The 26,987-nt window shown below is 38.0% G+C and overlaps 1 protein-coding gene across 1 annotated transcript in view; it reads left to right on the top strand.

The window, feature by feature from the left end:
• Positions 1-26,987, top strand: part of MTMR2 (myotubularin related protein 2) — a 108,510-nt gene that overhangs the window by 23,336 nt on the left and 58,187 nt on the right. The window contains exon 2 of the mRNA XM_078058724.1: positions 19,101-19,206. Coding sequence (XP_077914850.1) covers positions 19,101-19,206 — 106 coding nt within the window. The remainder of the gene's footprint in view (positions 1-19,100; positions 19,207-26,987) is intronic.

The following is a 26,987-nucleotide window of genomic DNA, read 5'->3' as shown; positions in this document are numbered from 1 at the left end:
TAGTGGAGGTCTTGGCAGGATTGAACAATTAAATAGATTAACTGGTATGCTAGAGAGAAGGAGCTGGAGGTCAGACAGCGGAATGTTTGAAATTTAAATTAAGGAGGGCTTACAGTTAATTGGTACTACCAGTGTTTAGGGTATGATTGTAATCTCTGAGGTAGAATGGAGGACAAGATCATTGGAGGAGAGGAGGTCCAGGAACTGAGAGGCCAGGATGTTGGATGCTCATTGATATTGGATATTGAAATCAGTAAGAATTATGGCATTGTATTAATATTAAAATGATGTGAGCCTGGAGCTAATTCTTCAGGGAATGAGAGAGAGTGACTTAGAGGTTAGTAGATGACGTCAACAAGGACTGGTCGTGGGTGGTATAGTCTAATGGCAGGAGGTCGAAGGCTTGGGGTTGTTTCTAAACACAGACAGGAAGAGTAGTCTGCAAGTGGCAATGAGGAACAACGCCCAGTTTGCAGACACAGTGGTGGGAGAGGGGTATAGGACAGAAAATGAGGCCTTATTTTTCCATTTGAAAGATCTGTGGGGAGAGCAGTGACCTTCGGAAGACCAGGCTTTAGTTAGAGTGAAAAAGAGGCCATTTGAGAGAGAGTAGAGGAAATTTTGCTGATGTTTGACCTTGAAAATCCAAAGTACAGGAGTTGGGGGTGAATGGAAGATAGGATCAGAAGAGGCAATGAGGGTCTGCAGTTCTGACTTCTTGTGGGAACTGTTGAAAACAGAGCTAAAGGATATGATGAAGTTAGTCCTTACATTTTTTTAAGATGGAGTGTGGTGAGACTGTGAGTTCGGGGGGGAGGGAGGGTTAAGATCCTGCACGGGTCACCCACAGTTCTGGGGGTACCTCTTTACTTTTCCCAGTGGTGGTGGTAAGGCCAGGGGAGAGATGGAGGGACAGTCTTACTCCTCCAGCATTTGGATTTCTGATGCCCTTTCTTAACTCCTGCTGATGGAGGGTAAGTGCTGGGGAAGAGTGAGTGGCCTTACTTGGAACACAAGGAGCTGAATAAATGACCAAGTATATGAAGTAGATTTTATCATCTCCATTTTACACATAAAGAAACTAAGACTCAGAGAGGTAGAGCCTCCTGCCCAAGGCCACATGGCTAGTGAGTGGAGTAAAAGAAAATGAAGCACTTGTACATAGTGAAATGGAGGAGGAGTCAAAGAGTAATAACCTTCTGTCAGATAATACTAGATTGTCATTGGAGCCTTATCTTTATTTACTTCAGATACTGCAATATCACTTGGCTTTATATCGAATTCTAAATGAGGGATTTAAGTAACAATCTAGTCTTCTCATAGACTGTGTTCTCTGTGTTTGTTGTCTAAAAACTTAAAGGAATTATGGGAAACGGGCCTAAAGGTACTGATTTCTGATAGTCTTATTCTTAACCCACATCTAAATCCAGTTCAGCTTTATCTTCTCCGAGGAGTATTCTTTGATTGTTCTTAGCTGATCTTCATCCTTACGCAGTGAGCTTACGTGGGAGAAGTCTTGGTGTGTCTGTGTTGTGCGTGTGTGTTTTATCTCCCCAGTTAGAGAATAAGCACCCTGAGGGTATTTCTCCTTTTGGTTCTGTACTCCATATACAAAGCAATGTGATTTAGTCGAAAGGGGATCTGATTCTATAGCTGGCCCTGCCACTAATTTGATAAGATATTTCAAACCATTCCCTTCACTTTTCTGCGCTGTACTTTATCTGTGTAAATGAGAGGAGTTTCACTAGAGTAATCTCAGAGGTCTTTGGAAGTGATAATATCCTATAATTCACTGGCTGACTATCAGAATAGTTGGTTAACTGATACTTCTATTTGCATTTGAAAGAAACAATTTGAAAAATATGATCTGGTGTTAGTTACTTATTACCCAGCCTAATGTTATTGTAAGGTTCAGGCAGTCGCCAAGCAGGATCAGAGTGAGAAATAAGGTTGGAGAGAAGGTGGGGCCAGATGGTCCCAGTAGCAAGTATTCGTGGATGCGGGACTGAGAAGACTAAAGATATGTTTGAAAAGCTTTTGCACAAAGGTGACAAGTGAAGCTGTGGGAGTCTGTATTTCTGAGATTGAGTACAGAGAACAGAGCCAAGGTTAGAACTTTCAAGAGAATCTATCTATATTTAGAGGGCAACTGGAAGAAAAGAACCTAGAGAAGAATATTTGAGTATAGAGAACTCTAGTAAATTTTAATGACAAAGGAAGTTTAGAGAGAAAAGCATCCCAAGAGGGAGGCAGTGATAATAGTATCAAATACTGCAGAAAGGTTAAGGAGGGTGAGCACTGAAAGAAGCGAGGCGCCCCTGCCTTGGTTCCTGAGGTCAGTAATAACATCCAGAGAGTGGTATTGGTAGAGTAGTTGAAGGTAGAATTCAGTATGTTGTTAATGATGCCGAGATAGATTCAGCAACTCACGGTTGCGTTCCTGCTAACTGTCCAGTGTGGTGTAAAGCCTGTGCATGTACACACACGCACGAGCACACACGCTTTCCAAAGGAGACCAGATGGGATAAAATGGAGAGCATGGGAGGAAAGACTGGCCTTGAACCTGAGAAGAGACATGTCATCCATCATCTAAGGGAGAAAGAGTTGGTTTGCATGTAGATAAATTTGCTGAGAGAGGGGCAAGAAGTTGAGACAGTTCATGCCTCATTATCTCAGTTTTTTTCATTCATACTAGATTATTGTTGCTAAAACGTTATATAGACCATGTTGACATATTAGTTGATTTAACATATATTAATAAATCCATTGGATTTTTCTCTTATTTTCCTTTGCTGTGTAGTGTTGCATACTGTTAACTATTGGTTTTTAAAACACTCTTCTTGGCTTTCACTAAACTTTTCTTTTGATTTTTCCATCTATTTTTTTCTATACTTCTACCTCTCTACTTCTGCTTCTCCAGTCTCTATTTTGTGAAAATAAATGTAATTCCATTCACTAAATCTCACATCTCTTTTTGCTGTATATGCTGTTCCTAGGTTACATGACTCAGTGTTGTGGATTTAGCTAAATAAATGTAGCTGTAACCTCTCCAGGAAATGTGAAAACTGGAAAAGTTTTGTGTTGCCACTTACTTGATAAACACATTCACGTAAGTATTTTGTGAGAACCTCAGATTCAACATCATCATCAACATCAAAATCTAGTGCATATTTCCACATACTTCATTCAAACTTTTTCTTCTGTATTTCCTATTTTTGTCATTTTGTGGCCTATTTCAGTTGTCCATTAAGACCTAATTCAGTAACCTATTAACTAAGTTTCTGTAGAATTTCCCCCCCCCCCAATCAGTGCTTCCTAACTCCAACAGAATATATGACACTTCTTCTTAGAAATGTTTGATGGCCTCCCACTGTCTCCAGAATGGAGTCTGAGCTTTTCATATCTAGGTTTCTTCATGAAACATACTTCAGCCTTTCTTGCCTCCACCCCTGCCGTGACCCACAGAGCCGGTCACATTGGCGTCTCCAAGTCATCTGTTTATTTATGCTGTTCTCTGTCTCGGATGTTTTCCCTCTTCCACTCTACCATCAGATCCTAACAGGCCAGTGTCCCTCAGAAACGACCCATCTTTCAGGTCGGCCTCAACCTTTCCCAGTCGCATTGAATCTTTTCTTCCTTTATTCTCCTATAGTATTTTTTAACTGCCCTTAAAGCATTCATCACAATCAATTCCTAGGTAGTTAAATGGGTGTTTGCTTTTCCTGTGAGGCTACAGTTTAGGAGCACATGGAAGATTGCTGTATCCCATATGTTGTCACAGTGCAGTCATCCAGCCCTGAGTAAGCAAAAGCTCAACACGGCCCCAATGAATGAATGAACGAATGAACGAATGAACAAATGCATGGCCGGGTAAAATCTGACTGAAATCTTTTGGCCTACTAGTATATGAGGTGCCTTGAGGCCACCTCAATCTTAAAATTTCAAGATGGAACTCTCAGCTCACCATTCTACCTCTTATTCTTTTTTGCTATTTTGGCACACTAGTTTCTGAGTCAGCAAGACTTGGAATCATATTTTGACCCTTCTTTCTCCCTTTCTCATCATGTCGAGTTCTTTGCCAAGTTCTATTGATTCTGTCTCCATGGTGTCCCTTGCATCTTCTCGTATTTCATTTTTACTGCTCGCTTAGGCCCTCAGTTCCTCTGACTTGGGGAGGTCTCCTAATAGATTTTCCTGCCCTTATCATCTGTTCTTATCATCTGTTCTTTGACCTGTTCTTAAAATAATCTTTGTAATAGGGGCGCCTGGGTGGCTCAGTCATTAAGTGTCTGCCTTCGGCTCGGGTCATGATCCCAGGGTCCTGGGATCGAGCCCCACATCGGGCTCCCTGCTCCATGGGAAGTCTGCTTCTCCCTCTCCCACTCCCCCTGCTTGTGTTCCCTCTCTGTCTCTCTCTCTATCAAATAAATAAATAAAATCTTTTTTAAAAAATCTAATAAAAACTTTCAGTAGCTTCTCACTGCTTTCAGAACTAAATATCTAAATATCCATGTATTTGTCATGACCTTCTACAGTCTAATCAAAACCTGTTTCAGGCTTATCTCTGATTGTGTGTTATAAGTATCCTGAACTCCAACCAAAGTGGTCTATGTCTTGCAACAGCTTTAATATCCCCTAATTTCTCACTTCTTTGATTTTTTCATGCTGTTTCTTTGCTTAGTGAAATTGTTGAGAAGGTGTTGAACCTCTTCTATATTTTGGCTAACCTCAGATACCATCTCTTTCATAAAACCTTTCTCAAGCCCATAAATTAAAGCTGTATGTGAGTTTTTCAATTCCAGACCTCTAAGTGCTTTATTTCTCTCTCGTTCATTTTTTTAAGATTTTATTTATTTATTTGTCAGAGAGAGAGAGAGAGCAAGAGCGCACAAGCAGGGGGAGCAGCAGAGGGAGAAGCAGTTTCCCTGCTGAGCAAGGAGCCTGATGCGGGACTCGATCCCAGGACCCTGGGATCATAACCTGAGCCAAAGGCAGACGCTTAACCAACTGAGTCCCCCAGGTGTCCCTCTCATTCATTTTTCATATTCTGCATTGTGGTGTATATGTGTGTGTGTGTGTGTGTGTATGTGTGTGTGTACTTAAGTACATTGGAGTAAAAAGTCAGCAGAGGCAGAAAGCCTGTTATCTCTATCTTTAGGAGTTCCTAAAACAGTAGGATCTTGAGTATAGTGGGTGCTCAAGAGTATTGATTACTCTTCACCTGAGATATGAGATAACCCAAACCATATGCTAGTGAAAGGAGATAAGAATTTATAGTATCAGAACTGAGAAAAGAGCATTTAAAAATTTTTTTAATATTTTTTTTACAATTGAATCATTAGTAATCACAGAAGCCAGATGGCTAGGGATTAAGGAGTGAGTGGGTATTGAGAAAATGGAGCCAGTGAGGATAGATGCTTTGTTATGATGTATAAGGTGGCAAACCTTGTAAGAAATGGAATATGATCTGTAGATTTGGAAAGACTTGTGAAGGAAAACCACAGGTGGTGTTTGAAGGAAAAATGAGTGTGCTGTCAGAGATCCAAGTGCCAGAATTACTCCAAATCATACGTTTTCATTTTTCACCTTGGCGGAGGAGTACTCCAGATGAATCAGGCCTCTGAAGCTAATACCAAGTTTCAGTGGCCTAAGGTCACAAGGTTAGAGTACGTGTGCACACCGTAGAGTAAGAAGCCTTGTAAACATGACCATGTTGGGGACTGGCAAGGGTGATGTTCCCAAGTCAATTGAGTTTATATTTCTCTGTTCCAGTTCAATGTGATGAAATTATTTAGAGAGAAGATTTACTGAGCCAGTCATATATATATTTTTAGGGGGTCTCTTCCCTTAATTATGACACATATATATTTTAAATGTAATAAATTTGAAAAAGAATCATTACTTAGCTAAATTAGAATATTTTTCCAATACATTTTAAAAGATCTAGTTTCTGGTAAAATCACTTAATATGAAAACAATAAAAATATTTAAAGAAATTGTAGCTTATATTTCTTGATAGGATGTCATTTCTGTTTACCTATAACCAGGGGTGTTGAATTTACACAGTGATAGCCCAGAGCTCCTGAAATAAGTGTAGCTATTGGGTTTAGTTTCCCTTTGACTTTATTATACACAAATATTCTCTTAAAGACTTATTGTAAGAAATAAAATATTAGAATATTTCTATTTAGTCTGAATCTTAACTTCATATTTAAGACTAAGGCTGTGATTACAGAATTAGAAAATATAGATAGATATACATACACTTTGTGGACAATTTAATTTTTCAGTATTTATTTAGATACTGTATGGATATAACGAAAGGTAGAATACTCATGTCAGAAGCCCTAGACTACATTGAACTAAAAGGGGCGCCTGGGTGGCTCAGTCAGTTAAGTGTCTGCCTTTGGCTCAGGTCATCTGAGGGTCCTGGGATTGAGCCCCATGTTGGGCTCCCTGCTCAGTGGGGAGTCTGCTTTTCTCTCTCCTTCTGACCCTCCCCTGCTCATGTGCACGTGCTCTCTCTCTCTCAAATAAATAAATAAAATCTTAGAAATAAAGGGGGGGGGGATCATCTAGGCCAGGGTTCTTAACCTTAAAGTCCCTGACATTGTAAACAAATCAGAGAATAGCTTTGAGATTCTCAAAGAGGTAGAGGACCACCAAAAAGCACCACTAAAATAGTCTAATTGTTACTTTTCACAGATAATGAAACTGTAACGGGGAATGGGGAGTAAGTCATTTGGCCAAGGATACTGCTGTTAGCTTGATAGGACTAAAATCCTGGTTTTTCAATTCCCAACTCTTAACCATCCCAATGGAAATAACACATAGCCCAAAACCAATTCCCAGCAGTTAACGATTATTTGTCATTCACTTAAGACATAATCTCTTTAAAGAAATATTTGCCCCAGTGTGCTAAGAAGTGTTTAAGTGGAAATGGGATACTATGATGTATAAAATAATATATGCACAGTAACTCCAGAAGGCAAATGAGATCATTTATCTTCCTCTATCCTTGTTCTGATCCCTCCCTCCCTTTACCAAGTTTCTTTTTAATTTTGTCTTGGATATTCTAGTCATGGCCTCTGATGATTTTGATTAGAATAATCCAATCTTTTGATCATTCTCATTCATTCTTTCACTCATTAATTAATTCAACAAATATTTCCTGAGTGGTCCTGGGAACAGAATGGTGAGCAAAATTGACATGGTTCCTTCTTTCTTGAAGTGTGTGGTTTTAGGGGACATAGATGTTAATCAAACATTTGTAAAGAAAAGTAAGAACAGGATTTCTTTTCTTTTTTTTTTTTTTTTAAGATTTTATTTATTTGACAGAGAGAGACACAGCGAGAGAGGGAACACAAGCAGGGGGAGTGGGAGAAGGAGAAGCAGGCTTCTTGTGGAGCAGGGAGTCCGACGTGGGGCTTGATCCCAGGACCCTGGGATCATGAACTGAGCTGAAGGCAGACCCTTAACGACTGAGCCACCTAGGCACCCCAGAACAGGATTTCTTAGGTAGAAAGAACTAAAAACACAAAGTGTTATGAGCCAACAACTACTGAGGGATCTGGTCAGATTTCCCTGAAGAGGTGATGTTTCAGCTGAAAACTTAAGAAGGAGTTTGGCATAACCATGCTCCCTGCAGAGGGGCCAACATGTTTAAGGATCTCAAAGAAGACCAGTGTGATGGAACTGAGGAAAAGCAAGGGAGAGAGAGATGTACAAGAGGAAGCTGGAGAAGGAGGTGGGGAGCAGATCCTGTAATGATTTGAAGGCTATTTGAGGTAAGAAGAAGTGGAAAGCCATTGGAGGATTTCTAGCAGGGGGATGACATTGACTGGTTTGGACTTTTTGGCCATTATGAATAACGCTGCTGTGAACATTCATGTACATTCATGTGTATTCATGTGTTCTTTTGTGTGGACATACTTTTTATATCTCTTGGGAATATATTTAGGAGTGGAATTGCTGGGTCATTTGGAAGTTCTGTTTCATATTTTAAAAGAACTGCCAGACTGTTCTCCAAAGTGGCTCTTATCATTTTACAGCCCTACCAGCAGTGTAGGAGGGTCCCAATTTCTCCGTATCTTTGCTGACATTTGTTATTATATATCTTTTTTATTGTAGCCACCCTAGGCGGCATGGAGTGTTACCTTACTGTGAGCCCCTTGCCTTTTCCTAGCAAGGCTTTTAAGCCTGGCATTTAGGATTCTCAGTGGTCTGGCACCAGGCTACCTTTTTGTCCTTTTATCCACTTAGTTTGAGTAAACTACTCATTGTCCACAAAATATGTCCTATACTTTCCCAAGCTGTTTTTAAAAATTTCTTTTCGTGTATGCATATGCTTATAATATACAATGCCCTGATCTGTGCCTCACAATCTTTAAAGACCCAACTAGTTTTTTTTCTGTCTTCTTCATTTTATCACATTGAGCCATATGGAATAGTTGATATTTGACCATTTTACCTGTAGAAGTAGCAATTTTAAATGCTTCATTTTAATGTATTTCTTGCCTTCCTCTAAACCTGAAATTACTTCCATTTCCTTTGAGCCTTTTCTCCTAGTACTTGTTTGTACCTCTCATGGTATTAGTGATGTGCTGATGTGGTATGATGTCTCTTACAGGACTGAACTCTCAAGGGCGGAGGCTATTCTATAACTCAATGTTTTGTACATAGTAAGGGTTTGGTAATTGTTAACTTTCTTTAAAAGGAGTATGTGTACTGTATAATGAATCAATTTGAACAAAACAAATCAATATAAACATATAGGATATCCGTATATACATAGCTGTAACTGAATACACATGCAAAGATGTTGGAATGCCTAGATTTACTGGAAGGATCCAGTAAGAATAACTTAAGACTGGTTTCTCGTGGAAAATGAACCTTCAACAGAAGACTTAGGTAGTTAAAAACCACAGTTGGTCAGAAAAGACATTTAGAGAGTAAATTAAAAGATATTCAAAGTAGAAGGTGGGAAGAGTCTGATTCTCATGACCAGTGGCAAGGAAGAGGTTTGTATAGCGTTAGTGAATGTAAGCGTGGGCTAGAATTAGGTATGGTGGAGAGCCCTGACACTCTGAAAGCTATGATGGTGAGATTTAATTCGATTTGGAGGCTGTTGGGTGCCTGTATAAGCACCTTAGTCATACTAAATGCAAGTGCTAAGGATTTGTTGGGAGTGATGCTTGAGGAAAATTATGCTTGTAGATTTGAAAATATAGCAAGGACAGATGAGACTAACATCTCTGAGGTGCATGTAGGTAGGAGCTGGTTCTGGCTTTTTCAGCCAAGTTTTATTGCTAGAATGACACATGAAAATGGGAAATAAAAATTATATTCAATGTGAAAGAAAAGGGAGGAAGAAAGGAAACTACAAACTGTTTCTTCTTGGAAACTAGTTTGTGCTTTGGAGTATCTATTAAGTTGAAGTAAACAGTTCTGGGAAATGTAGTTCTCTGGAAAACAAAAATAGGCCAAATGAATGAATATTGTCTACTCAGAGTTTTCTCAGAGAAGTGTTTTTCTTCTTATTTACCTACTCTGGATCTGGACAACGCTGGCTCTTCACTTACTAGCTGTGTGACTTTGGGCAAATTACTCAACATTCTCTTTCTAGAGCACTTAAAGCTGTTTTTAAGAAATTGGGAGAAAAAATTGTATTTTCATCTAGTGGTATTTCTGTCTTCCACCGCTGCTTTTTTTTTTTCCCCACCACTGCTTTTAAGACTGCTGCTTTTCAACAGCTTGGTCATTGAGTTCAAATAAATACTGAGTTCTTAAAATTACTAGTATTTTTTTCTTTTTTTAAGATTCTAAAGCTATTATATTTTTAAAGAAAAAATTTTTTTAAAGATTTTATTTATTTATTTGTCAGAGAGAGACAGAGCGAGCGAGCACAAGCAGGGGTAGCTGCAGGCAGAGGGAGAAGCAGGCTCCTCGCTGAGCAAGGAGCCCGATGCAGGATTTGATCCCAGGACCCTGGGATCATGACCTAAGCTGAAGGCAGACACCCAGCTGACTGAGCCACCCAGGCGCCCCTAAAGAAATTTTCAAGTGTACACAAAAGAGAGAGTTGTACAATAATCCTCTAATGACCCATCACCCACACTGAATAGTTTGTCATATTTGCTTTATCTCTTTTCCTTGTTCTTTTTTTTCCTGAACTATTTTGAAGCAAATCATGTCTTTTTATTCTTACATACTTCAGTGCACATATTTAAGAAGTAGGGGCACCTGGGTGGCTCAGTTGGTTAAGCAACTGCCTTTGGCTCAGGTCATGATCCCAGGGTCATGGGATCAAGCCCCGCATCGGGCTCCTTGCTCAGTGGGAAGCCTGCTTCTCTCTCTCCCTCTGCCACTCCCCCTGCTTGTGCTCTCCTGCTCTGTCTCTGTCAAATAAATAAATAAAATCTTAAAAATAAATAAATAAAATAAAAAGTAAAAGCATTTTTTTTTTTTTTTACATAATCTCATAATCACACCTGATAGAATTAGGAACAGTTCTTTTTATTATGTAATGCTCCTCCATACCACAAGATGGCTTAACCAACAATAATTTATTTCTCCCAGTTCTGGTGGCTGGGAAGTCGAAGATCAAGTTGCCAGACAATTCCGTTCCTAATGAGGTCTTTCTTTGACTGGTTTGCAGATGGCTGTCTTCTTGCTATGTCCTCGAATGGCCTTTCCTCTTTCCTAGGTGCATTCATTGTTGGGGGGGTGGATTGGGGAGGGAAGGAATTGGGGGAAAAGGGGAGGCAGGCTTTTTCTCTCTTCTTCCCATAGGGCCACTAATCTTACTGGATTAGCAACCCCACCATTATGACCTCATTTAACCTTAATTACCTCCTAAAAGCCTGTCTCCAATTATAGTCACATTGGGGGTTAGAACTTCAACATAGGAATTTGGGGTGGGGGGCCACCTGGGTAGCTCAGTTGGTTAAGCTTCTGCCTTCGGCTCAGGTCATGATCTCAGGGTCCTGGTATTCAGCCCACATCGGGCTCCTGCTCAGCAGAAAGTCTGCTTCTCCCTCTCCTCCCCACTCATGCTCTCTCTCGCAATCTGTCTCTCTCAAATAAATAAATAAAATCTTTAAAAAAAGAATTTGGGGTGGGAGCACAATTCAGTCCATAGCAATGATAGACTTCATTTTTAAATGGCATTCACAGTGGGACACCTGGGTGGCTTAGTCGGTTAAGTGTCCTTGATTCTTGATCTCAGCTCAGTTCTTAATCTCAGCATCGTGAGTTCAAGCCCCGCATCAGGCTGCACACTGGCTGTGGAATCTACTTAAAAAAAAAATGGCATTCATAGTGCCAAGACACATGCTTCTATAATGATGATAATATTCATTTTTCTAATACTTCTAACATAATACTGTCCAAGAGACATAATAACTTCTTATTTTGTAAATACCAGGTCTTTAATTGTAGTTCTTGCGGTTTTTTTCCCCTTTAGTAAATCTTTGGTTACAGTCACTGGGGGAGATTTATATTCTCACTTGTAATATGTCACAGCAGAAACAGTATTAATAAGAGGTGACACAGCAGCTTTGCCATTATAAGTATTTATGCAGCTAATCTGACTTGGGGGATAATACATGTGCAGTGATATTCATTTGTTATAAATAATAACTAACACATGTGCCAGATATTCTTTTTTCAGACACTTTCCGTGTTTTATTGAGAGCAAGGAGGGGAAATGATCTGTGGTAAAGAAAGAATCTTGGAATAGTATACAATAGTATACAATAACAATATTGTTATATTAGACAGTAACAATATAAGAGGAGGAGCTTGTAGATGATTAAATGCAATAAAGTATACAGTTATTATAAAAATATATCCAGTGTACAGTAAAGGAAGAGTCAATGCCTACAAGATGAATAGAGGCAAAGAGGGCATGGAAGTCTATGAAGGACACTGCAGGCGATGTCAGCAGGGGTAGCAAAGGAACAGAGGCGTGAAATGGCTAGAAGAAATAGGGAATCTGCAAGCCATTCCCAATGGCTTCAGGTGAGTTGAAGCTACAGCTAGTTATGTAGAACAAGGGCCAGATCATGGAAGACTTCAAGCGTTATGCTAAGGAGTTTGGGCTCAATTTGGGAGGGATTGAGGAATTACTGAAAATTTAAGTTGGGGGAATGATATTATCAGATCTCTGTTTTTGAAGGATCACTTTGGTATTGGTTTGGGGTGATATATTGGATGAGTAGGAGAAAGGAGACAGGTGATTTGCTGTAGTCCAGGTAAGAGGTGTTGAATTAAGGCAGTAAAAATTAGGAGGGAAAAATGGATGCATTCAAAGTGATAGGGAGGTGGACTCTATAGGACTTTGGATTGATTGGATGTGATGGGTTGCTGAGCACTGCCTTGGGCCTAGCTCATGTTTCTAACTGTGAGTCTTAAGCGGTCCCAGTTTGAAGATTTCTTCCATAATAGCTAAGCTTTAGCACAGAGATGATAGATAGTTATATTGATACAAATTTAGGGATTAGCAGAGCAGTGATGGCCAATGGATAAGAAATAAGGATGCTGAAGGTTTGCCAAAGAGATTATAAAATATTACTATACATTTCAGGTAAGATAGATAGAGAAGTGAGAGGGAGAAGGAGAGCAAAGAAGCATGAAGGATAATGACCAGTTGAGGGGCTGAGGGATGATTTGTCTCCAGCGTGTTGAAGATTAGATGAAGGAAAAGTTAAGAAAAGTGAGATATTTGGAAAGGATACCATCTGTCTGTAGACAGGGATTGGTTTCCTTGAGTTTAAGATTATAGACACTGTGAGTAGTTCCCAGAAATGATGAAGTCCAGGGTATGACCATAGAAGCACATTGCTGATGTGGGAATGTGGGTGAGGGGTGTAGGAACTGAGGAATTTTGAGATAGGTGGTTGCTGGTTTATCCTTGTGGATGTTAAAATTCCCATGATGATGGCTTTGGAGCAGAGAGAAGCTTTGGAGAAGAGAAAGTCAGACAACTGAAAAAGTCCTTAATGAGTGAGTTAGGAGTAATTAAAAGGTAGGTGGATAACAGTAACAGGGAAGCTGTAGATGCAAATGCCAGGAGGAGGAGGAGGAGGAGGAGGAGGAGGATGAGGAGTCAGTCTTTTACATATGAAGGTGGAAAAGTAATACTAGTGTAGAAACATGAGAGTGGAGCTGGGGAAGTGCTATTTTCACCTTTGGGTTTAAGATGCTGGAGAAGAGTCTCCTTTAGAAAAGGCTACAGGGGAGTGGGTTCCTGGGAGGAGGGGTCAACTGAGGCAGAGAGGTGGAGGGAAAATTCCTTTGAAGATGTGAGGCATTTGAGTCACTCTGAAGTAAAGATTCTGGTGTAAAGGTTAGGAAGAGTTAGTAGCTGAAAGAAGACCTGAGCAGGGTAAATAGATGGAGGAAGCATAGACAAGAAGGTCTGGCATTTTTGCAGAGAGGCTCAGGATGACCAGGATAGCAGGAATGTTTGGACTGACTGCCTTGAAGTTTGTGGGCCTAGGAAAAGTGAGGACCAAAGTAGTATTGGTTACTTAATGAGGTTAGCAGACTGCAGTCTTTGCTCTGAGTTCAAATGCCTTGCCAGTTACAAGATTCTTATCCTCTAGCAGTTTATAATTTAAAAAAGAGGTGGCCATGTAACCCAAGAACTCTGGTCTAATGTGGCAAGTGTTAGGTATAATTATAGAGTATAGGCAGAAGTCTGTGAAAGTGCAGAGGAATGAGAGGTTAGTTCTAGCTGGAACAGCAGGGGAGGACTTCTTGGAAAGCTTGCTTTTTAACTGGGTCTTAAAGAGTCGGTAGGATGTTAATAAATAGATGGGGATAAAGAGGCATTCTGTTTTGGAATGGCATGAGCAAAGATGTGCATTCAGGGAAATACAGAGCTTGTTTGTGGAATGGTTCATAAAAGATCAACATAGAGAGTTTGACCTCAACATAAGCAAGGGAGCAGTGGAAAAGAGCGGTGGACATTAGGTTGTATTATACCAGTGGCCCGTGGCGATCAGAAGCGTGCACAGAGTGCATCTGACGGAAGGAAAAAACCACTGAAAATAGAGCTCTGCTTTCTAGGGTGTCTGTGGCCACCTCCATTCTGGCCATAAAGGGCAGCACTTCCTGTTTATACCAGGAGAACTTTGAATAGTTCTCCTGTGGTGTGTATGCGTATGTGTATGTCTGCCATCGTCACAAGAACAGCCCTAGGATATACCCTGGCCCTGTCTCTTCCAGTCTCTCCTTGCTTGCCTGGGGTTTAAAACCTTTTGTAAACTGGTTACATTGAACTACACATCAGTGTTTCTTCACATATAACACGGTGGATTATAATATCTACTACCCATGTTTATGCATGTCTGGAAAGAGAAGTTAATAATTAAAAGCTATTTGCCACATTTATGCTTGAAGGACTGATTCTTTGAATCCGAGACTGCAAGTTATTAATTACAGAACCTGGTTTTGTTTGTTATTTCCCTTAGATATATTTACTTCATACTTTGACTTTAAAGAACCCTTTGGTTTCTCAGTGGGACATGCTATTATATCTTCTCTGTCAAAATTATTTTTTCTAAGTAATACGCTACCCATAATTCCAAATTGTGTTTTATTGCCTTTAATTTTATCTTCTCTCAGAAGGTCATATGTATAACAAGTAGTATTGCACATGTGAACTTGTCCAAAGTAGACTTTATGAGGTGCTGGTTGCCATATCGTTTAGAATCGTTTGGCTATACAGAATATAAAACTCTATTACAGTGATTTTAAAAATTGAACTTCAGGGGTGCCTGGGTGGCTCAGTTGGTTAAGCATCTGACTCTTGGCTTTGGCTCAGGTCATGATCCTCATAGGTGGTGAGATCGAGCCCTGCATCGGGCTCCATGCTCAGCGGGGAGTCTGCTTGAAGATTCTCTCCCTCTGCACCCTCTCTCCACTTGTGCGTGCCTTCTACCTCTCTCTCATAAATAAATAAATCTTAAAAAAATTGAACTTCATTTTTTACATAAAAAAATCCCATAAGTAGGGAGTTGGTGTGGACAACTGCTCAGTGATACCATGAGGACTTACGTTCTTCCTGTTATTTGGCTCCCTGTTCTTAGCAGGCCAGCATGTTGGTCATGTTTGCAAGATGGGTACAGTATTTCTAAGCTTTACGTTCTTGTTCCAGTCAGGAGAAAGTGGGAAAGGTTAAGGGCTAACCTGCTGTTCCTGCTCACCTTTATTACGAAAATAAAAAGTTTCCGTAACTATTAACATAGTTCCTCTTAAATCTCATTGACCATAGTTGTGTCACACGGTTCTCCCAACCACAGGGGAGCCAAAAGGAGGCATGTCATGTTGGGCTGGGCACAAACTGCCCTAATCAAAGTCAGGGGAAAAAAAAAAGGTATGTATGCATATGGAGTAGGCAACAAATAATGTCTCTCAAAGTACTGTGCCAATTGATTATTTTACCTGTTATTTTAACACAGATGGCATTTAATTAGTAAGAAGTTGGCTACAACAACAAAACAGAAAAAAGAAGAAAGGGAGAAAACATTCTCTGTCAGTTTCTCTATACTTACATTACAAAACTAGATAATAGAATTTCTTATGACTGCTCCTTTGTGTAATATTATTATATGTTGTTGGGTATAAACAAATAACAACTACAGTCATACCTTGAAATAGTTAATAAAATATATGTTTGCATTTGAAAAAAATTTTATGAAGTGTTCCAATTGGAATACTGTTTTTAATCCATTTAAGTGAATTTCTTTTGGGAGAGATGCTTTTCACGTTGTATGAATACATAAAAACATTTTGCAGGGTGCCTGAGTGGCTCAGTTGGTTAAGCATCTGCCTTCAGCTCAGGTCATGATCCCAGGGTCCTGGGATTGAGCCCTGTATCGGGCTCCCTCCTCCAGGGGAAGCCTGCTTCTCCCTCTGCCTTTGCCTGCCACTGCCCCTGCTTGTGCTTTCTCTCTTTCTCTGTCAAATAAATAAATAAAAAAATCTTAAAAAAACCCGCAAACATTCTGCAGATGGCATGATCTTATAAATGGAGAACTGTAAAGGCTCTACCAAGAAACTGTAACAACTAATAAACAAATTCAGGGAAGTTGCAGGATACAAAAATCAACATGCAGAAATCAGTTGTGTTTCTATATACTAACAACAAATCCTCCAAAAAAGAAATTAAGAAAACAATTCCATTGTAGTAGCATCAGAAAGAGTAAAATACTTAGGAACAGATTTAACCAAGGAGGTTAAAAACTTGTGCAAACTATAAAACTATGATGGAAGAAACTGAAGGCATAAATCAATGGAAAATTATGCTGTGTTAATGGAGTAGAAGAATTAATCATAAGATGTCCATGCTGACCAAAGTGATCTACAGATTCAACGCATTCTCTGAAAATTCCAGTAGCATTTTTCATAGAAAAAAACAATCCTAAAATCATTGTGGTAACACAAAAGACCCCAAATAGCTAAAGCAGTCTTGAACATGAAGAACAAAGTGGGAGGCATCATACTTCCTATCTTCAAACTATATTTCGAAGCTGTAGTTATCAAAACAGTATGGTACTAGCCTAAAAAGACACATAGATCAGTGGAATAGGATAGAGAGAGCCCAGAAATAAAACCACACATACACAGTTAACTTGTCTTTGAAAAGGGTGGCAAGAATGTTCAATAGTTTTGGTAAAAATGGATATCCACATGCAAAAGGATGAAATTGAACCCTGATGTTGCACCATACACACAAATCAAACCAAAATGGATTAAACATTTAAATGTGAGGCCTGAATCTGTAAACATCCTAGAGGAAAACGGGAAAATCTCCTTGGCATTGGTCTCGAGAATGGTTTCTTGGGTCTGACACCACTAGCATGGCAACAGAAGCAAAACTAAACTAGTGGGACTATATCAAGCTAAAACGTTTCTCTACAGCAAACGAAACAACAAAATGAAAAAGGGACTACAGAATATGAGAAAATATTTTCAAACCATAGATCTGAAAAGGGGGAAATGGAGAGAGATTGAGCAAAAGGGACAAAGTGTTAGATATAAAGTGAATAGTTCCAGGGACCTAATGTATAGCATGGTGACTGTTGTGAGTAATACTGTGTCATATACTTGAACTTGCCAAAAGAGGATCTCAGATTTTCTCCCCCCCACACACAAAAAGGTAATGATGTGAGGTGATGGATGTTTACGTTAGCTTGATTGCAGTACTCATTTCATGGTGTATACGTATATCAAAACATCATGTTGTACACCTTCATGTGTCCTACACAGTTCGGCTTTAACAGTCACACTCCAGTAAAGCTTAAAAATGGAACAAGAGAAAATGAAGTGACAGTTTCTTTTGGAGGAGATGATTTTCACAGTGTATAAATAATTTAGTTATTGTTACAGGCAGGTTTATGGTGGACAAATTTTAAAACAATCTGGTTTTTAAGTATCACATCTCAAGATGGATGATTTTATCAAAATCTAATGAAAAAATTTTGACTTTGGGTGTGAGGAGGACTTTCAGTATGTTGGGAATGGAGCTTTAGAAAAATATATTTTTTAATTAGAACTTTAAACTTCAAAGTGTCTGAGATTTTTCCACCTTTTTTTTTTTACTTTAAATAATTTTAAATTTGTTTTACTGATAAAAGGAAATGATGTAAATCATTCAGTTTGTGGCATAGGTATATTGTCACTATGTTTTGGAATTTAACAAACAATACATGTTAACAGTATACGTAGGCACTGTGGTAGATTTTGTGGAAAATGAAGACATAATTCTCCCTTTTGGGGTAATTGGGGTAATTAAATTAATTAAATTGTGATTACTTAATTATTTAATGGAAGAAGGTATTTAAGACAGGCTTATATAGAATTTGATTTAGTGGAAAGATATAGGTGCAAAGACAAGCTCATCTTTCTATAGCTTCTGTCCTTCTGCTTCTCTAGCCCTGTTGAACTCTTTGTAGTTTCTCAAGTGTTCTGGGCTCTTTGATTATTCTGTATCTTTGCAGAGCTTTTTGTTTGTATGTTTTTAGAATTCCCGTACTTGTTTGTCAGCTTGGCAATTTCCTGTCTTCCAAGACTGTTCAAAGAACATCTTCTCTGTGAAATCTTTCCTGAACTTCCTGGGTAAAGTTGGGTTCTTCCTTTTCCTTTCTCCCACAGTGCATTTTCTCTGTTTCTGTCTCTGTCTCTGTGTCTCTGTGTTTGTAGTGTGTTAACCTCGAAAGTAAAACTGTCAGTTACATTACCAGCAAAATGGATTTGTTGAGGAATAACAGAATTGCAATTTGAGACATGCAAGTTATGGCAAAATCATAGGCAAGTCCAGAGAACAAAGGAGAGGAATGACTCTTATGTGGAAAAGGGGGCATTCAGAGAAGCAGTTATAAACTTCGTGTTATAAACACAAAGCCCATTGGACTAAACTGGGTGTTTGAAGTGTAGTGGCTTTATTTGGCTGAGTTGTGACAGTCTCTTTGGCTGGGCTGTTGCCAGGCAAGGAGAAAATCTTCCTCCTACTGGGGTAGTAAAATACAGGCTTCTTCCTGTTAGGAATGCAGAGGGCTGCAAAGAATAGTAGGGTGTGAGAGTTCCCCCTTCTTGCCTCCTGACTATTTTAAAGGGGGCTTCCTTTATTCACTTTCACAGGGCTCAGTATCATTATCACAACACACCATTTATTGATTTGTCTGTCTCTGCCACAGTTTGTGAGCTTCGTGAACATGAGGGCTAAGCTATATCATATTTATCTCCAAATCCTAGTGCCTGGTGTAATGGTTTTATATATTGGATCATTCAGTGAGTGGTCATTGGATGAATGAATGGATGGTTGAATAAAGAGAAAGAATTAGCCCAGAGTTTATTCAGGAGTACTGGGGAAGTCTGTCCAGAGGGAATGTGGTGAGAATACTTAACCCTGCAGTATGGAGAGTTTGTAATTTATCCGTATTTAGAGATAGGCTTGAACAGGCAAAGTAGGACTGGTTGGCAATGGAAGTTTTAATAAATAATGGAGTAATAATTAGTAAAAATTCTGACATTGTTCACATTGTTCTTTAAAGCCCCCATTGTTGAAACACACTTGCTTTTGTATTTTGTAGTGCTTCCACGTCTCATTCAGAGAATTCAGTGCATACAAAATCAGCTTCTGTAGTATCATCGGACTCCATTTCAACTTCTGCAGACAACTTTTCTCCTGATTTGAGGGTACGTACGCTATTTTGATGTATTGTTTGTTAGCTGTTTGTGGCCGACACTGTGAATATAGCCTGGCACTAAGTAAGCAGGAGATCTTGATGGAGTCGTCTCCCAAGACTTACGTCTCTATAAAATAGCCCAGAACAGGCCAGCAGATTTGGAAATCTTACTTATTTGTAAATGAAAAGTGTATAATTCATTTCTAAGTTTGATAACTTTGAAGTTCTTTACAAAAAGATAATTAATGGGTTTTGTTGTGGTATAAAAGATTTTCCTGATTACTCCCATAATGATGGCCACTAATAGCTAACCTTTTTTGGGTACTTACCATGTCCCGAGTGTTGTTCTAAGTCCTGTAATGAAATATCTCTTGTAATACTTTTTCCAGTTCTACGAAGTAGAGACTGTTTTCATCACCATTCTAGGGATAATAATAACTCATAGAGATTAATAACATGTCCAAAGTCTCATCACTAATAAATTCTCTAGCTAATCTAGCTCACGTAGTCCAGTTCTGGAGCTAAGTCACTTAAATATTGTACTATAGTTACTACACATCTCATTATAGTTTAAATATTCTTGTATTTGTTCAAGGTCTTGTTGCTATGAAATTAACCGCACCAGTGATACCCTGTAGCACTTTGTATGTTTTTGGATTTATCTGCCTTTCTAGAGCTGCTTATCTGACTGATGGAGAAAATGAATTTCATGTGCAGTGCTAACCCTTAAACCTTAGAGTCTTTATACTGACAAAGTGGCTGCTTTCCCAGTGGTTATACTTTCACAGTTTTAATGAGAACATTGTTTATATTCATGAAGTCATTTGCTGTTGAGCATATACTGAGACTGTATCTTTTTCTTGTGTTTCATTTTCAAAACAGAATCCAACAAATATAAGAACACAGATTACAGATATCTGTAAAGGCTTCTGCTTTTTTGTCCTTATGTGTTGTGAATTGTCATAAAATAATAGTTTGGGTATAACCTGACTTTAAACATCTCTAAAAATAATAAAGATTTATCTTTATAATCTGGATATATGTTGTGCTAATTATGAAGGCTTCATAATGTCTTTAGCTGTTATCTTGATGCATAACATACATTAAGGGCAGGGTTCATCATTAATAATAATGGATATAAACCCATTGTTCCCTCTCCTTAATTTGTTGCTATTTAAAAACATATCTTTTATATATGTATCGAACTTTTGTTTATTCATTATGTTAATAAAAATCCACTGAAGGCCTGTGAATTTTTTTGGCCTACTTCTAGGCAGATTATATTAGTTAAAAACATCATTTTTTTTTTTTAAGATTTTATTTTTTTATTTGAGAGAGAGAGAGCAAGTGAGCAAGCACAGGGGGAGGAGCAGAGGGAGAGGGACAAGCAGACTCCGTGTTGAGCATGGAGCCTAATGTGGGGCTCAATACCTCAACCCTGAGATCACGACGTGAGCCAGAACCAAGAGTTGGATGCCCAGCTGACTGAGCCACCCAGGTGCCCCACATAATTTATTTTTAACTTTATGTTGTGATTGATGAAGAACTCATACTGGGAATGGGAGAAATGTCACTTTTGCTTCTTGCTATGCCTGCATTATTAATATTCAACCTGCTGTTTCTTGCCTGAAATAAAGTATAAATAAATGGTTCAAAATAAACCATTTGTGTGTTCTTGTGAGGGTTAATTTAGTTAAACTATTTAACTAGGCACACATGTGAATTGCAGTACGTCGCAGGATACTGAAAGGTGGCCTCTGCTCTCACCTTTTTTGAAGGCAGGTCTACTTCATTTCCTCGACACCTTACATATAAATAAGAGTGACCGACTTATATTGGGACAAAATGAGGGTCATAATGTTAACTTGTATATTAAACATTGTAATTTATTTCTTATTAGATATTTTTAAAAATTTAGAACACTTTTTGGATTTACGGAAAAATTGCAAAGATGGTAGGGAGTTCCTATATACTTGACCTCCAGTTTCCTCTATTATTAATGTCTTACATTTGTATGGTACATCTCTCAAAAATAATGAACCCATGTTGATACATTATAATTAGCAAAAGCCCACACTTTTTTCAAATATCCTTAGTTTTTGCCTGATCTCCTTGTTTTTGTTCTAGGATCCCATCCAGGATATCCCATTACATTTAGCAGTCATGTCTCCTTAGGTGTCTCTTGGCTGTGACAGGCTTTTTGACTCTTTGTTTTTGATGATCCTGACAATTTTAAAGAGCACTCGTCAGATGGTTTATAGAATGTCTGATATTTTACCCATAGACCAGTGTTATGTCTTTTGGGGAAGAAGACCACAGAGGTAAAGGGCCATCTTCATCACATCATGTCAAGTGTATATACTATCAGCATGATTTATCACTTTTGATGTTAACCTTAATCACTTGGTGGAGGTAGTATTAGAGTTTTTCACTGCAAAATACTGTTTTTTACCCCCTCCTTTTTATACTATACTCTCTGGAAGGAAGTGGCTATGCACAGCCCACATTTAAGCCCACCTTGTTGAGAGTGGGACATCTACATACATTTTTCGTAATTCTTCTGTATGGAGATTTGTCTCTTTTCTCTCATTTATTGCTTTATGCAGCCATTTATTTATATCAGTATTTACTTGTAGATATCTATTGTATATTTTGGATTTTAATTCAGTACTACTTTGTTGCTCAAATTGTCCCAACTCCAAATTGAGAGTTATTTCAGTCAGATCTTCTGTCCCTTTGTTTTCCCATCATTGTGGTTTTTTTGTTTTGTTTTGTTCTGAGCTCTGTGTTACTACTTTACCAAGTAAGCACTACAGGATACTCCAGGCTCATCTTGATATTTCCTGCCTCAGTCTTAAAATAGTCATCCATTTCTCAAGGAGCCCAGTTTCTTTTATTGGAGAATGGTATTAGAAACCAAGATCTGGGCACTAGGTGTCCTCCCTCCCTGCCTTCCTCCCTCCCTCCCTCCCTTCTGCCCGCCCGCCCTCCCTGCCTCCCTTCCTTCCTTCCTTCCCAAAAAGGAACAAAGTTATTTTCCTTCTGAAGCAAAAGGTCATTTGCATGCTTTTTATTTGGAAGTAATATCATGGGTAGGGTGATCATATATGCACGTTTGTCTGGAGTATTATTTTATGCATGTTGTCCCTTCAGATTTAACATTAGATACAAAAATGTACCAAATTATTGACTTTCTTAGCACTCTAGGATACCAAGGGAATCTTTTGAAGTTCTACATCAGCTCCATGACTGTAGGAATTCTATTAGTGCCTTATGAATTTAGCATCTTTCACAACTTAGAGGGTCCCTCAGAATCTTTATGAGACGAATGAAGAGACAGTTGTTAAATGTTAAACTAAGGAGAAGATGGTTTTGGGCAACAAAGGTCAACTGTACTTTCCTTAGTAGTGAGGCTGCCTGTTACCCTGTTCCCTCATTTTTAAAGTTACCTTTGATTACTAGTCTTTTTTTCAATTGTGGAAGGGAGACGAATGATTAACATTACATTAAAGGTTAGTATCCTTTAAAAAATGCAGCCTAATTGCAAATATGTGCTCTTTTCAGAGGTGGGGTGGGAAGAAGAATGTGCTTCTAATACTTGAAAAAAATCTAACTTGGTACTGATAAACATTGATATATGCCTCATCTCGTTTAACTTTCACAACAGTCCTGTGAGACAGATACTGTTACTCCATGGGACCAGTGAGAAACCTGGTATTCAGAAGAGATTAATTAAGTTCTGTGTTTTAAGGCACACAGCTAGGTGTTGCCCTTACTTGGGCTCAGGTTGGTCATATTCCTGTACAGCACATTACCCAGGGAGACTAGCCTGCTGTGACTTTGCTGCAGTTTTCAGATGTGTAGTGAGCTTTTCTTAAGGGACAAAGAATATCGTTAATACATTTTTTGAGGTAGCAATAGCAGTTTTCAGTATTACTTCCTTAATAAATGAAAATTGCTTTTCCAAATAATCAGAAAAAGAGGCTTTTTGTAGTAAAGATCTGATCGTCCCTCTCCTCAATTTTGTTAGTTGATGGATATTTTGCTTTTAGTATGTATACCTTTAGTGGCCATAAAATAGAAGTGTGCTAGTTAATTATAGGTGGACCTAACTGCAGACAGCTGTGTGTTGTTTTCTGCCTGATCGTGGTTTGGCTCTATGCGTGAGATGAGGGGCTTGGTATGGTAGTTGTGAAAATCATCATTCACAGATGATTTGAAGTTGGTTAACCTCTAGACTTTGAGTTCTCCACATAGCCTCAACTGTTTATCCCTGCCCTAAGCCTTAACCTTTTTAAAGCTCCTTTAGTAACAGCTTTTAAATAGAAGTATAAAAAACACCATGCACTGAAAAGCTAATCCAATTTCACTAGGAATCTTAAATCAAATTATAGAAGTTTTCTGTTATAGGTATTATGCAGTGACACTTTCCTGAAAAGTTGATTAACAGCTGAATGTGAAAGCTTCTGTTGAGGATTTCTTATTGAAACAAGATTTGTTGCTTCTGCATCAGAAAAAGAATGGAAAATTAGAGGGGGTATGGAACTATGCTAGTTATCTGAAACTTGTATTTATTCAAGTGGAATTCTCTTTGTATTTTTCACCTTTTCAGCATTGCTTGTTGTGGAAAGAGTCATATACAGGTAAAATCCAATACATACGTTTCTGAAAAATTGAGCACAAATTCAGCCTTGGTAAATTCAGTTGTGCTTTCTTAGTGAATAATTGTAGAGTGTTTCTGTTTGCTTCATTTCCTCTTCACTTGGCAGTGGAACTTATTTAATTTCAATAAAAAAGTTTCAAACAAAATCCTTTCATACAAAATTTCCCCTCCCCCCTTTTTTCTCCACCCCTCTTTCATATAAAAATTTTAATGTAAATGCATTTTTTTTTTTATAAATCTGCAGTTTTTAAAATTAGGCTTTCTTTAATAAGAATTTTTTTTTTTCCTGTTATGGTAGACTTTTTAAAAAAATTTTTATTGTTATGTTAATCACCGTACATTACATCATTAGTTTTTGATGTAGTGTTCCATGATTCATTGTTTGTGTATAACACCCAGTGCTCCATGCAGAATGTGCCCTCTTTAATACCCATCACCAGGCTAACCCATCCTCCCACCCCCCTCCCCTCTAGAACCCTCAGTTTGTTTTTCAGAGTCCATCGTCTCTCATGGTTCGTCTCCCCCTCTGATTTCCCCCCCTTCATTCTTCCCCTCCTGCTATCTTCTTCTTCTTCTTCTTCTTTTTTTTTTAACATATAATGTATTATTTGTTTCAGAGGTACAGATCTGTGATTCAGCAGTCTTGCACAATTCACAGCGCTCACCATAGCACATACCCTCCCCAATGTCTATCACCCAGCCACCCCATCCCTCCCACCCCCCACCACTCCAGCAACCCTCAGTTTGTTTCCTGAGATTAAGAATTCCTCATATCAGTGAGGTCATATGATACATGTCTTTCTCTGATTGACTCATTTCGCTCAGCCTAACACCCTCCAGTTCCAAGAACATATTTTTAAAGTTTGACACTTAGTGGAATTAAGAACCTAGGAAACTGGTGTCTGGTTGGTTTATTTGCTGACTGAAATAATTTCCATGAAATGCAGGATTTAAAAATTCAGATGCATTGCTCTGTTTATAAAGTGTAGTTTGTATAGCATTGGGTTTTAATTAAAGTAAGTTCCTTAAATGGTGGTGACTAAAAGATAAATTAAAAGTTGGGCTATGCAACATTTCCTTTGTAGATGTCTGCAATAAGGCATTTATACCAATGTTGGTCTGTAATTCAAAATCAAATATTAAAATAGAATTGTACTTTATGTCTTTTATCTCTATTTTAGAAGGCCTGTTTGATCTTAGAATATATATATTATATGACTTATATATAATTTATGTATATATAAGTATATATTATGTATATGAGATAAAAATTGTAATATTTTGGGTTTTGTTTTTAGCCATCTGCCCCTATCTTATAATATTTAGTAGGCTTACATCAAGTAAATTTGCTTATCTTTTTATGTTATATTATTCATATTTTCTTTATGAAACAAAGGTCAGAGATAATTGGATTATTTCTTATCTAGAGTGTGTGCATGAATGTTGACATGTTCTGAAAATATGCAAATCTAGTCAGAATGAGTTAAGACTCATTGAGCAGATATTAAATAGACAGTGAACGGTATCTATTACACATAGTCATTTCAATAGCCAGAGGAAAAATGATTGAAGTTAGCACTTACTAACAGAAGTTAACACCACTACTGCTCACACTGACATAAACTCTTGAGAGTCTACAAATTGAAAAGAACAACTTTAGCCAGGTAAAGGATATCTCTCAAAACTCCACAATAAAGTCTTATACTTAGTGGGGAAATGTTAGAAGCATAGTCTTTAAACTTAGAAACATGATGCTAGAATTCCTAGCCAGTAAAATAAGAAAAGAATAAATAATATAAGAAATGAAAGGAAGAAAGAAAGCTTTTTTTATTTACAGATGATTGTCTATATGGACATTTTAAGAAAAATCTATATGCAAACTACCAACACTGTTGCTGGATACAAGATAACTTTAAAAAAGATAAATCATGCTTCTGTTCCTTAACAAAAATGTTTGGACACAGTGTGATTTTAAAAAGATTTCCAGTCATAAGAGCAACAAAAGTACTTTACTCAGGGATACATCTAATAAAAGATGTGTAAGAACTTCATGGAGAAAGTTATAAACTTTATTTTTTTATTTTTTATTTTTTTAGATTTTATTTATTTATTTGAGAGAGAGAGAATGAGAGACAGAGAGCATGAGAGGGAGGAGGGTCAGAGGGAGAAGCAGACTCCCTGCTGAGCAGGGAGCCCGATGCGGGACTCGATCCTGGGACTCCAGGATCATGACCTGAGCCGAAGGCAGTCGCTTAACCAACTGAGCCACCCAGGCGCCCGAAAGTTATAAACTTTATTAAAGAACTTAAATTTAATAAATAGATGAGTAGATGCAATCGCCTGGAGATGTCAAATATTTTCGGTATCTATCTGTTAGTTCAATATAATTTCAAACCAAATTCAAAAGTTTGTCTTGCAGAACTTGGCAAGTTGATCCTAAAATTTATGTGGAAAGGTAAAATGTCAAGATTATTTAGGAGGAAAAATGAAGAGGGGGGATTCACTTAATTAGTTTGTAAAGCTAAAGTAATTAGAACAGAATAGATCAAGGAGACACATGACAGAGTTCAAGAATGACTGATATTTGTAGGGACTCTGTATATGACAGAGATGGTGTAACAAATCAGTGGGGAAAGAATGAACTATTTGGAAATCATGCTGGGGTTGCCATATTGAAATAAAAAAAAAAAAGTTGAGTTCCTAATTCACACATACACAGACAATGAATTCATTAGATTAAAAACCTAAAATTGAAAATCAGAATATTAAAATTTTAGAAGAAAATATGTGATAATATCTTTATTACTTTCATCAGGAAGGAATTCTTAAATGAGACCTAAAAATATTAACCATAAAAGATTATCATTAAATAAAAAATAAATTTAGAAAGTTTTATTTATAAAACAATTAAGTTTTATTGTGCTAAAATGGTAAGTAAGGACCTTTTCTTGCTTATTAATTACTGTTCATCTGACCTCTCTAATCTTAAGCTCTACCCTTAGTTATATCCCTACTGCATAGAACAGTACCTGAATGAATGTGACTTAAAAGCTATTTCATACTTGTGGCCAGTTGCAGCACTGGAGACATTTGTCCTCTCATTTGCTTTGTTTAGTTGGTGGAAAAGT

Source organism: Halichoerus grypus, chromosome 11 (genome assembly GCF_964656455.1).
Source record: "Halichoerus grypus chromosome 11, mHalGry1.hap1.1, whole genome shotgun sequence".
In the NCBI taxonomy this organism is placed as follows: Eukaryota; Metazoa; Chordata; class Mammalia; order Carnivora; family Phocidae; genus Halichoerus; species Halichoerus grypus.
Note: the sequence above shows the minus strand (reverse complement) of the source record. Positions and strands in the feature narration are given on the sequence as shown.